Genomic DNA, 13,029 nt, shown 5'->3' with positions numbered 1-13,029 from the left:
CCCTATGATTGTGTAGCCTACAGAACTAGACTGAGAGACCATTTAAAGGCCTTTGCAGGTGTTTTGAGTTAATTAGCTGATTAGAGTGTGGCACCAGGTGTCTTTTCACAATATTCAAATTTTCTGAGATACTGATTTGGGGGTTTTAATTAGTTACTCAGTTATAATCATCAAAATTAAAAGGAATGAACACTTGAAATATATCAGTCTGTGTGGAATGAATGTATACATTATTCAAGTTTCACTTTTTGAATGGAATTACTGAAATATAACAACTTTTTGATGATATTCTAATGATATGACCAGCACCTGTATTAATATGCAAAATGAAACACAAACAAACAGATCCAACTCTGAAATGGCAGTTTATCATTAAGTCAACAAGAATTTACAAATGATGCATAATCTACTTTGATTACAGCGGTTGACTACAGCTTTCTGACCAGCTGCCGAAGCGATTTTGCCCCCTGGCTGCGCGTCCAGCAGTGTTTGTATACAAGAAACCCGTCTATATGGCCTAGGATATTTAATAATTAAGATGTAGCTCAATGATTTACAGGTAAAGTAGGTATAAGGTTCATTTTAACAAATAGGAAAAGAAGGTAGCAACAGAAAATGAGACTGTCAGGGCTTGACATTAACACCCGTCAACCAACCAAATGCAGGTGGATTTTAGCCGTGGCGGGTAACACAGTCACTCCCACTAGCCACTTTGGCGTGTTCAAAAATTGTAGTCATTTCAAGGTATGTTAAATAACAAACGTGGAGATTAAACTAGTGGACTGGTCGTGTTGGGCTGTTTTGGCCTGCTGTTAATTATCAAGGTTATCCAGACTTTTGTCAAAGAGAATATAAAAGTTGAATCTGTCACAGGGCAGCCACAGTCCCTCAGACAAGTAGACCGTCGGCCTCCCGCCTGCTTTTAACATGATGGTATGATCTCTGTCATCACACACGACTGGTCACATGCACACACATCAACACAGAGTTCAGTCAGTGCGGGAGTGTGTTTGGCCGAGCAGTGTGGAGAAAAAATGCACAGGAGAACGAGAGAAAGAGAAAAGGCAGAGCTGAGGAGGAGAAACGGCAGGAGGAAAGTGCCGTTAAATGCTGTAAATTTACAGAGATCTTCATGATTAAGGGACATGGTGCTGTTTTAAAAAATCACATCGTCATATCACAACTACCTTTCCAGAGAAAATAAAATAAAGACCTGTATACTCGTTTCGTATCGCCGGTTACTCAGAGCTACCAGAGCGTCATGATGATAAACATAAATCCAGTCAGAGCTCTGAGGAAATGCAGATACAAAACAAACAAAAGATCCAAAAGCGCACAAAAATGATATAGACCTACATAAAATTTTAATCCTGTTGCCTTAATTGTGGATTTCTTTCATCTTTGCTTTTTGTTTCTAATGCAGATAATTTTTCTACTCTGTATTACAGTATTTAGCCTGCTGCTGTTATATAAAAAAAAAAGATTTAAATGTTTGTGGTGATTTGATTTCAGTTTAGTTTTTATCTTTTCAATTAATCTTTTAAACCCATGCAATACTTTTATTCTATACAATGCGAAGCTAATCTTTTAATGTTTTTATCTTAATAGACTATATGTTTTGTTTTTTTTAAAAGAGCTTTACTAATTGACTATTGACTAATATCATCAACTGATAAGGTTGTGTACCTTATCAGTTGATATTAGTCAATTTTAGCACGCCATAGTCATCATCATATAAAATGTAATTTCCCAAAAACAAAAATGTGGCTACTGAAAATGCTGTGTGGCTAGTAACTTTGGAAAACGCCCCTGGTTCTTCCTGTAATGATTCCTCCTCTTCATACTTTAAACAGAAGTGATGAGGGACAAAACCCAAAGTCCTTCTTCTGTTACTGTCCCTCCACTGCAGCTCAACAGAGAAACAGAAAGAGGGAATTTATACTAAACAAGTGTGGAGTGGTTGAAAACACACTATTTTCTGTCCATTGTCCAACACTAGAGACCCAGTTTATGTGTTGTATATCCGAAGAAATGGAACGTTTAATCTTTCGACATAAAATTCATCTGCAACTATTGTGAAGAGTCTGAATCTGAAGATTTACTGCTTTTCTTATATTTACGACAGTAAATGGAAAATCTTTGGGTTTTGGACATTTGATCGGCAAGACAATTTAACACGTCACCTTTGGCTTGAGGAATGTTTGATGGGCATTTTTCTCTATTTGCTGACATGTTGGAGATTTAACTAATTAATGGAGAAAATATTCAGCAGATTAATCTATAATAAAAAATAGTTAGTTGAAACCCCACTGTACTGATATCTTGTTACTTAAGGGCCTGATACTCGTATGTCTGTAACGAGATTAAATTGGCCTGTTGATTTATCAGTCGGCTCTACTGAGAATAAACCCTTAAAATGTTCTGATGTCTTGGAAGGTGAACAAACGACAGCAACAGCGACACGCTGAGAACATCGAGGTTCCTTCCACATGCATTCTCATCGCAGATGAAAGTTACACTGTCGACTGTCCTCAGGCCATCAAAATCCAGCCTAAGGTGAGTATTTTAAATAAATGCTGCTGACACGATTCATCAAACCTTTGGTTTACTGTGGATGCTGTTCTGACATTTTGGTTTTCAGAACGCACCTTTTAAAGTGCAATATGGACCAAATTACCACCCAACGTTTGAGATCCGCCTGCCCACAAACACAGAAGAAGTGACTATAAAGGTCCAAGACCAAAGAAAGTCGGAGGTCTGGGAGCATGCAGTTGATCTGAAAGGTAAAGTCTTCATCCACCTACACAGGGTGCGAATTATACAGTGACAACCGGGGGGGTTAACTGTGTTTCCAGGTCAAAAAGAAACCCAGTACAGCGCAGGCGCGTGCTTAAGTAAACTAAAATCTTACAATGCTTACAACTGATGTGTGCACTCTGTAGATGATGATGATGAATCAAATATTATACCAGTTAATACCACATGACAACTTTTGTAGTCAGGGGTCACCTAGTATTCTAGAGCAAAACTGGCAGAAAGTCAGACCCACACAATGCTGAACCAGAACCAGACTGCATTACCATCTCTAATTCCTAATTCTTATCATTTCAAGTGTTGACTGTGAATGTTGACATGTTAACTGTGAATGCAACGTATTCCTAATCTGGGTTAAAGAAAGCAGTTGTCATACATTGTTGGGGAATTGGGAAGTTTTGGGTCTCTGTAAATAATATTAACCAGAGTGCAACAAGATGACTTTTGGAATGAAACTGAATACATTTGAAATAACATGATGATTTTAACCTTTTCCCAGCCAGGTAAAACTCCTGAATTCCAGAGTGAAAACAAGTGACTGCTTAGTCTTTTGTTAAAATACCCACAAAAGACTTAAAATTAACTAATAAACTCTGTATTGAAGTCAAAATGGATATCTTTGATAACTAATCCTCAATTTCACGGCTCATGCCTAAGCACCAGTGTAAGCTGACAATTACATAAAGTATGAGATGACATAAAGATAATGAAATGATAGATCAGCTAGCTCACATCAGAGGGCTCATTTTAAGTCAAATAATTTTAAAACTCTGAAGGAAGGAAAGTATTAAAGAAGCTAAATAGCTAACTGACAGTGTCTCCATCAGCATGTGATGCTCTGGACTGGAGCAGCTGCTGCAAGTGATGTGGGCAGATTAGACGTTCAACTAACGTGAATGTCAGAAAATGGTATGGTCCATTTGTCTGAAATTGTATTTCAAGATTCTTGAATATGAGGCATGAGTATGGGAAATATATTGTATTATTCACAATTACAGATAAGAAAGACCCCACTGAACTGTTGTTTTTGCCTCTTTTTGGTGAGGTCCAAGCTTGTTTAGGGGGGTCAGCTTCCTGTTCTGGTTCACTCTCAGCGCTCTCAGAGTGTCGTTTCAGAGAACAAGCTGTAAAAAGACACTGTAAACTTCCTGAGTGAAACCGAGTTTGTGTGCTTTGGTATACCTCGGGCTCTGAATGTATCGAATATACATCGAGTATTTACAGTATGTGGTGTTGCACTCGTTTCAGGCCACAGAGGTCAGACTAACATCAGTGTTTCACATTAATTAACAAGACTATGGCGGCCCGCCCTGGTTTAATTTGTTTTGCCATAGTTTTAATATGAACAGAATTTTTTTCTTCTCACGTTGTGTTTTGCACCGCTGCTCCCCACTGCTATAAGCTCACACACTCACACACTTTTGCATCTGACTCGAGACAACCACTTTTCTTTTGAGGTAACTACGGTAACGTTAAGGGTGTGAACAGTTTGGAGTCTATGGTGAGAACACGATTAAGCTAGCGGCACATACAGTTGGAGTGCACACATATTCTAGCCTTATTGGTAAATGCAGTGAACCGGAGAAAAGCGAGATGACAGGTGACTTTGTTCAGTCATTTACAGTATGAGAGTCTCACAAGAAGGGAGGCTAATAAGTCTTCATTGTACGTTATACGAGCACCACATACATTAGAATTTATCAAATTGTGTCAGACGGTAGCGCGAGGATTCACATGTGATGACGTCTGGTTTTCAAAATAAGGTGTTAACACAATGTATATACAGTATGGAAATAAGATTAACTGGATTATATTCACAAGAAGTATAAAACAGGTCACATGTGTCCATTCAGTTTTAAAAAATGTATCATTATTATTATCATTATTCTTTAATTTAGAGTTGGTTTTGACTGTTTTGCTGTTTCATATAGCTAAAGGCTACATGGCCATGTGTTAATGATCAAATTGTTCACTAAGGTACAAAATTGTTAACAAGAGCGCAAAATTCTTCATAGAGCTAGCCTCTTTATTTTGCCAGATTAATACATTTAACTTAAAAATTTACAAAATTTTCTTTCGGGGGGCCATGCCCCTGGACCCCCCCAAGGCGGTCCAAAATCCAGCCACCATAGTCTCACAAAATCCTCTGGGAAACATTACCAGGGTTTTTCCTGCATAGAGAAATTGTTGGCGCCCCCCAAAGAGGTTTTAGTGAGCGCCAAAGGAAAATCACCAGCGCCAAAATGATCAGAATTGGAAAAAAACAACAAGTTTTGAATCCTCTCCGAATGTGTTTTTATCAAACAACTGTTGAGCAAGCAGAACATAAACTTAAATACAACTACATATGTAGCTGGTGCTGTATTTAGAAACCAGCTGCCGCGTTGATTAAACTGCGCCTGAACGCTCCACCACGAAGCTCGCGCTAATGACTTCCTGTTATTTCTCACAAGATAAAAGCCATTTGTGTTTGAAGTGTATATTATTATATTATTATTATTTCCCTCCATTGTCTCTGCTGTTTCCTCTCTGGATGTTTGAGCTTCAGGATCAGCCTGAGTTTGTTTGCATCAGGCTGCACTTTGTGTCTAACATTCATTTGAATAATCTGCTTTGCTTTCTGTGCGAACACACAGTCACAGGTCTGTTTTACTGAACTCTTTGTTCTGCTTAGATCCGGCTGTACGTGAAGAGAATCCAGCGAGGCCTCAGAGTGGCTCCCCACAGAGCAGGTTGGCATCAGTTCGGTCCCAGTTCGTAGATTCAGTGTCTGAACCTGTTCTGAACCAGCTGCTGGATCGGCTTTTGCAACGGGGAATAATAAATCAAGAAGAAATGGATTCAGCTAGAACCAGAACCAGGGCTGACAGGGCTCGAGAAGTGATTAAAATGGTGCGAAACAAAGGAACAGAAGCCAGTTCAGCTCTGATTGAGGACTTCAGGAAGTTGGATCCACACTGTTCCCAAACTCTGAATCTGAGCTGAAGCAGAACTGAGACTCTGCAAATGAAACAAGAAGACATGGACGTCAGTTAACTGTGTAAAAATACACATGTTAAAGGATTTATCACTTAACAAAATACAAATTGGGTGAAAAGAATAAAAATCTATTTCAAATCAATATTTGGTGTGACCAAACTTTGCCTTCAAATGGGATCAGTAAATGTAAATCGGTAAACTTTCACAGTGAGGGACTTTTTAGGCACATTGTCAGGTGTAAGATTAAACAGGTGCTAATGATCATAAATTCAATATGTATGTTGAAACACAATCATTACGTGAGAAACAGCTGTGTGGGAGGAATACAACAGGTGAGGAACAGCCAAACTCAGCTAACAAGGTGCTGAATACAGTTTCCTGTCAGGCAAACCTCAGAGCAAGACTGAACACAGCAAAAAGACACAAGCAAGGTCTCTACCAGGGATACATTTCAAGCAGACAGGGGTTTCCAGATGTGCGGTCCAAGCTCTTTTGAAGAAGCACAAAGAAACAGGCAGTGCTGAGGACTGTAGATGCAGTAGTTGTCCAAAGAAACTTACTGCAGCAGATGAAAGACACACCATGCTTACTTCCCTTCACAGTCAGAAGACGTCCAGCAGTGCTTGATACTTTTTTGTGTGGTGGGTTTTACAGTTTGTTTTACATATTTGTATTATATTTAATGTCTTTTGTGTTTTATGTTCAGAGTCCCTGCAGGCTTTTCTCTCTTTGGAAAAATAAAGTTGACATGATCAATAAATGAGCCTTAAATCGTGGTTTAATCTCTTTATGCATGTAACACCTGAATTTTACTCAATAGCAAACTGGTGTAAAGTTTCTCTGTTTTTTTTTCTGACTTTTAATAAAACTTGTCCAGAGTAAGTCTAACTTAATCCACATCAAAAATCCATTTTTAGTTCAATCTAAGCAGAGCGGAAATGATGGAGCAGCAGTTGACACTGAGCTGGGTTTAGAGAAAATTCAAGTTTAAAGAAATGTTGAAGATCCATCTTGTTTAGACACCAGAACACTGAATCAGTCTGATGGAAATCTGGGCTTCCTTAAAATAATATTTCTCTCTCATGTTTCTTATCTTTGTGGGTTTCCTCTGGTTCCCCGGCCTTCATCAGTCCTGACAGCATCATGTTCACCAGGGTTTGTCTTCTGGACTCAAGTGTGAACTTGTCTTCTGTTGCTTTTCAGTCAATAAAGTCTTTTGCAGTGATAAATTTAACACAATGGATGTTTTTGGGGTGAAATCAGTGACATAAACTGGCGGCTGGTTCTCAGTAAAACCAGACAGCAGCATGTTGATGAACTTCTGCCTGTCAGAAATCTTTAAACAGCAACTTTTCTTTGAGCACTCAGCAAAAGAAAAGCATCTTTCACTTTGACTAGACTTTTGTTTTCAGCGGACTGAGTGCTGCCCTGATACACTCATGTACTTGTACTTGCAGTATATCCTGAGTACCCAGAAAGCCTGAAGTGTACTAAAATCAATCAGTTTAAACAGCACATCAGATATAAAGTTAAAATGTCCGATCACAAATGATGGAGTCAAATATCTTTCTTTTAACATCAGCACACATTTTTATTGGAAACTCAGCAGCTAAAATAAAAATCCTTCAGATGATTTGCAGAGTTTTTCTCTCCAGTGATGCTACCAGACACACAGCATCCAGAATGAGAGAAATATCTGGATTCTTCCTGAGAGCTTCTTCAATCTTCAGCTGCTCTTTGTTCAGTGTTGGACTGGTAGTAAGTGCTGCTTCTACGACGCCAAGAAACCTCAAACTGCCCTGAAGGTTTGGAAGAACTTCTTTGTTTATATCTGTTCACATATGTCTGCAAACGAGCCTCGTAGTGAGACAAAGGGGGTCCGTGTAGACCGCTATGGTCCCTCTGGAGACGCCTCACTTGTATGAAAACCTCTTCCTGTTAACATCAGCACACATTTTACTTTCTCCAGTGATTGTTGCCAGAGATACGCAGCATCGATAATGACAGATCCATCTGTGTTCTTTAGGAGAGCTTCTTGGATTTCAGTTCGTCTCTGTTCAGTGTTGGGTTCCGCTAAAAGATCGGTGAGCGTCGCTTCGACGACACCAAGAATCTCCTCAGGTTCTGGATGAAGATCTAGAGCGGTGTCTAAAACTGCCGTTAGTGTTTTTAAGACCTTCTTTGTTCAGATCTTTTCACGTCTGTCTGTAAAACTATCTGGCAGTAAAACAAAGGGGCTCCATATAGACGACTCTTCCGTCTCTGTCTCCATGTTTAATGTGACAGGTGAGATTTTCAATCCTCAAACATGTGGCTGCTTTCTAAATGTTGCCAGCTTGTGGCGGTGGAGGCTGTGACAGATGCTCTGTAGGTTCATCGGTTTCCTCCATCGTCTTATGAGCTTTGTCCTCTTGTTCATCAGAGCTGATTCCCGCATCCTCCTCTTCTGCTTCTTGTGTCGGGAATGTGAGCTTTAGTTTGTTGCTGTCAGACATCCGGCCTGGATTTTATTTGTCCTCGTCACTAATGAATCCCCTTCTTGTTGACTCCTCATCTTGTGCTGGTGCGTGTAGGGCTTCATCAAACTGTTCTGTTCCCAACATGGTAGAAACTTAGACACTGAAGTTAAAGCCAGATGATGAACTTTCATCCCAGCAGTAGTCACCTTGTTCCAGTTTCTGCAGACAGCTGTATCTGATGGTGGAGACTTGACAGCAGATGGTTGATGGTCCAATGCTGCAGCATCCATGACTGAGAGGTTTGGAGGTGACGCTGAACAAAGTAGTCATTTAAATCCCGGCCTTGTAGTTTAAAGTGGATCTCTGAGTGTTTTCCTTCTACTGCATTTTATCAGCTCGCTGTGAAGTTTGACTTTTGTGTTCAAATGCAGGAAGTCCAACATGTTGCTGCTTATCTGACAGATGGAAACATGCTGACATCAACATATGGGCCTAGGATGGAGAAAAGTCCTGAGGAGAGCGAGAGCCTGTAAAAGCTCATCAGGTGTGCTGTTGTAATGATTGTAAGAGGAAGAAGCCTGAAACTTTCCAGTGAGCAGCTAGCTTAACAAACCTGAATTAGACTTTGACCAACAAAGCTAATTAAAGTTTCTGGAGCCAGTTAATGTGAGAAATGTGAGTCCTGTCAGCGCAGTGACACATTTAACAAAGTTTAAAACGTGTCCGCTCACTTTTCACACTTCTTTTATCAGGTGAGGAACAACACTTTCAAAGTAAAGGTCCGGATGAAGGAAAGAAGTCTGGACTTTCACAACTCTTCTGATAACTTTTGCTCCAAGTCTCATTTTTCTTCTTTGTCCTCATCAAAACAAAGATGGCAGCTGGGCAGCTCCTTACTCAATGTGGAAGACATGAACCAAGATCAGAAAGTTAGATTTCTCTCTTAATGTTCCTGTCGGCTCTTTTCTTTCCACACAACAACATGTTTACTGTTTATTGTTTATTTGTTTCATGTAAAATAAACAAAGAGACTCTGATGTTGTCGTCTTTGTCTTATAATGAAGATGTTTAGAAGCCAAATAATAAAACATAATCAGATCTTTAACTTAAATCAAAGATCTGAATACAACAATGTAAAAAGAATTCATTTCAAATTCAAATCTTAATTAAAGAACAGAAGTATCAGCAGTAAAATGTAGCTGAAGGATCCAAAGGAAAAGTCGGCCTCCTCATTCTGCTGCAGAATGAAACCTGTCAGTGTTACATTATTATTTATTGGCTGTTATTGTCACAGCTAACATCTGATTTGTTGGATGTTAGCTTTGTTAGCTGTGAGCGAACCGCTCTTACTAAAAGGGTTAGTTAGTTGCTAGCTGTTAGCTGTTAGCTGCTAGCTGTTAGCTGCTAGCTGCTAGCTGCTAGCTGTTAGCTGTTAGCTGCTAGCTGTTAGCTGTTAGCTGTTAGCTGTTAGCTGCTAGCTGTTAGCTGCTAGCTGTTAGCACACACACACACAGATGCTTGTTCCTCTACCCCTGTGAGTAGTGATGTGTTCGTTCGTATCGAGGCTTCGAAGCGTGTCGAGTAACATTTTGTGGACTTTTGTACTTGAACACAATTAGATTTTATCTACAGCTCATTTTAAATGACTAAAAAAGTTTATCTTTTGCTTTGGTAAGAATTAAACTCTTACCCTAAAAATAATTTTCTAAAGCAGGTAAAATCATCTCCAAAAAAGACAAAAGAAACCGCCTGAAGCACTGTGGAAGGGTTATTTTTAAATAAAGAAGAATAAAATGTTGTCTCTATTATCTAAAGTGACAAACCAAGTTATCATATTACTCTCCCTTGTTTCCACTTTCCCTTAAGACCCTGTCATCGTACCATGAAGACAGACACCTTATTAAAAAGCTAATCAGTCATGTATTGGCATCACAAACATCATTCATTAATTCATTCAATTCAAAGCTTCACACACCAAAGCTTTGTTGCCTTATAATCACTCTGCCTGTTTTACATTTACTGTCCACTGGATGGCACACTAGAGCAAATGAAGCACAGTGAAGCTTCAGCCCATGAGTGAACCAACTGGATGGAAAGCTTCATCTCGCCGTCACTTAGCTGTTAGCTGCAAATCTAGATTTTATGTTTTTAACTGAATCCTGGTTGCAAATGAATGACTATAGCCAGCTAGCTGAACTGTGTCCGCCTCAATATGATTGTTTTAGTCAACCGAGGGTCAGTGGTCGTGGTGGTGGGCTAGTGAGCGTGTATAGGAAAAATTTAAAATGTCATCAAGTACGCTGTGATGAATTTAACTCCTTTGAAGTTCTCACTCTTAAAGTTGGAGGGCTGCATCATATTTGTTATAATTTATCGCCCCCAAAACCGCCTGGAGGATTTTTATCAGAACTTCCTGAATTTTTATCTACTCTGGTTTTAAATTATGACAGAATTGTTCTTTGTGGCGATTTTAATATTCATGTTGATGACCCCAACAATGTTAATGCAACTGACTTTTTAAATATGGCCACTTCTTTTAACTTCAAACAACATGTCAAAGGGCAAACACATAACCGTGGTCATACACTGGACTTAAACTACCAACTGTACTGCACCAAACAATGCGTACATTAAACGTGACTCTTGCTGTTTACATGAAGAAATGCACAATATTATATATTGCATAATCAGCTACTGTTGCTAACATATTTCTCTCGGTCCAGGTTTATTTATTGATTGTTTTCTTCTTCTAACTTTACCCTGGTATAACGTTAGTGCTTGCATAATGTTACAGAATGGCCGCTCTACAAGCTGGGCTTTTATTTTCATTTAATTTCATTTTAATCTTTGATACTCTCTTGTCTTCAGTTGCCTGTTTGGTATTGAAGTGATCCAAAAGTAACTAAAAGTAATCAGATTACATGTTTAAACAAGTAATTAGTAATTGTATTGGATTACATGTTTAAAGTAACCCTCCCAGCCCTGAGTGTTGTCTTTAAGAAGCATGAAAACCTGCCTCCGCTGACACACAACATGTAGCTATGCAGTGGAAAAAAGGTCAGCCTTGACTGATGCTCTGTTGTCTTTTATTGAACTTCCTTGCAGTGAGCAACGTACAGACCAACGGAAGAGCTGAACAGAAATTCACAGACAGAAAATAAGACAATGCATTAGCTTAACACATAACCGGAAAGTTAGCAATTTGCACTAAATACACTTCAGAGCTGAGGCCAGAGAAGCACAGCTGATCTCTGACAAACTGCAGCCCCTCAATCTGAATAGAGAATAAATGATGGAGATAATAATCCATTTCTAATCCAATCATCACATGTGTTCAGGTTTTAAATGTGGAGCTCAACACTACTGCCAGCCGCAGAGAGTGGCAGCATGACACAGCAGCTCCCTCCCCTTTCCTAGTTTTAACCTTTTTATCTTTTATATATTTCTATTGAACTTACATTCTAACGTTAAGCAGGTGCAGGTGGATCAGGACCTGGTGGCCTGGATCGCTGACTGCCTCACTGACAGGCCGCACTATGTCAGGCTGCATGGCTGCCTGTCAGACGTCGTGGTGAGCAACACTGGCACACATCAAGGAACTGTACTGTCACCGTTTCTCTTCACGCTCTACACTTCTGACTTTTGCTTCGACCTCCAGAAGTTCTCAGATGACTCCTCCATCGTCGGCTGTATCACGGACGACAGCGAGGACGAGTACAGAGACCTGATGGAGAGCTTCATCGGATGGTGTGACAGCAACCACCTCCAGCTCGACACAGGAAAAACCAAAGAGCTGGCGGTGGACTTCAGATGCAGCAAGAGGCCCTACACCCCTGTTGTAATAAGAGGTGAGGGGGTAGAGATGGTGGACACCTACAAGTTCCTGGGGGTGCACCTCAACAATAAACTGGTCTGGACAGACAACACGAGGCCCTCTACAGGAAAGGACAGAGCAGGCTGTTCTTCCTGAGGAGGCTCAGGTCCTTCAATGTGAGCACCAGGCTGCTGCAGATGTTCTACCAGTCTGTAGTGGCCAGTGTCATCTTCTCTGCTGTGGTGTGCTGGGGAGGAAGGCCAGCTCGGTGGTGGGGATGGAAGTGGACAGTGTGGAGGCAGTGACTGAGAGGAGGATGAGAGGGAAGCTGAAAACCATCATGGACATCATCATCATCATCATCATCCTCCTCTCTATGCTGAGCTGAGGCAGCTCAGGAGCTCCTTCAGCCTCAGACTCATCCAGCCCCGAGCCTCAAAGAGCTTTGGAGGCTCATTTGTGGGACTTTGTCATTGTGTTATTGTGGATCATCATAATGTCAGCCTTCTACAGACATCATCCAAATGTCAGCACAACATTCATACACCTATTCATGTCAACACAGATCAATAACATGCTGCTGATCTCAGGCCAGTCTGGAATAATGATCAAGTCAGACATGTTGGTACTTCTGTTACTTTCATTTTCTTCTGCTTCTTCTAATTTATGAAAAATACTAAGACAGATGTTTTCTACAGAATTCCAAAATGTTCAATATGAAATAAATAAGTAAATACAAAACTCCAGCTCTTTAACACCTGTCCCAGCACTTCTGGTTCTCATTTCAAAGCACAGATTTAGCCTCTCCTCATCACCACTGTCATCTCCATCAACACACAGCTGACTGACTGTGAGCTTCATCCTCAGTCGTCCTTCTAACTGGATCAAATGTGCACTGAGCAAAGAGAGAGTCTCGTTCTCTTCATCTTAAATGTAACCGAGTTCCTTCCTGTACAAATGTAG

At 40.1% G+C, this 13,029-nt stretch overlaps 1 protein-coding gene and 1 long non-coding RNA gene across 3 annotated transcripts in view; both read left to right on the top strand.

Annotated features, from left to right (window-relative positions):
- LOC123968145 overlaps positions 1 to 6,553 on the top strand; it is a 21,884-nt gene extending 15,331 nt beyond the window's left edge. The window contains exons 8-10 of the mRNA XM_046044684.1: positions 2,437 to 2,556; positions 2,642 to 2,783; positions 5,489 to 6,553. Coding sequence (XP_045900640.1) covers positions 2,437 to 2,556; positions 2,642 to 2,783; positions 5,489 to 5,799 — 573 coding nt within the window. The 3' untranslated portion in view covers positions 5,800 to 6,553. The remainder of the gene's footprint in view (positions 1 to 2,436; positions 2,557 to 2,641; positions 2,784 to 5,488) is intronic.
- A 1,149-nt stretch (positions 6,554 to 7,702) lies between these two features.
- On the top strand, positions 7,703 to 9,283 carry LOC123968638. 2 transcript variants are annotated; one of them, XR_006824506.1, is made up of 5 exons: positions 7,703 to 8,079; positions 8,216 to 8,356; positions 8,452 to 8,559; positions 8,684 to 8,796; positions 9,005 to 9,283. It is a non-coding gene; the product is annotated as an uncharacterized LOC123968638 (long non-coding RNA). The 2 variants fall into 2 exon arrangements; XR_006824505.1 differs by lacking the exon at positions 8,216 to 8,356 and having other exon boundaries at positions 8,367 to 8,559.
- The last annotated feature ends 3,746 nt before the right edge of the window (positions 9,284 to 13,029 follow it).

This window comes from Micropterus dolomieu, linkage group LG01 (assembly GCF_021292245.1).
Source record: "Micropterus dolomieu isolate WLL.071019.BEF.003 ecotype Adirondacks linkage group LG01, ASM2129224v1, whole genome shotgun sequence".
NCBI classification, from domain to species: domain Eukaryota; kingdom Metazoa; phylum Chordata; class Actinopteri; order Centrarchiformes; family Centrarchidae; genus Micropterus; species Micropterus dolomieu.
Note: the sequence above shows the minus strand (reverse complement) of the source record. Positions and strands in the feature narration are given on the sequence as shown.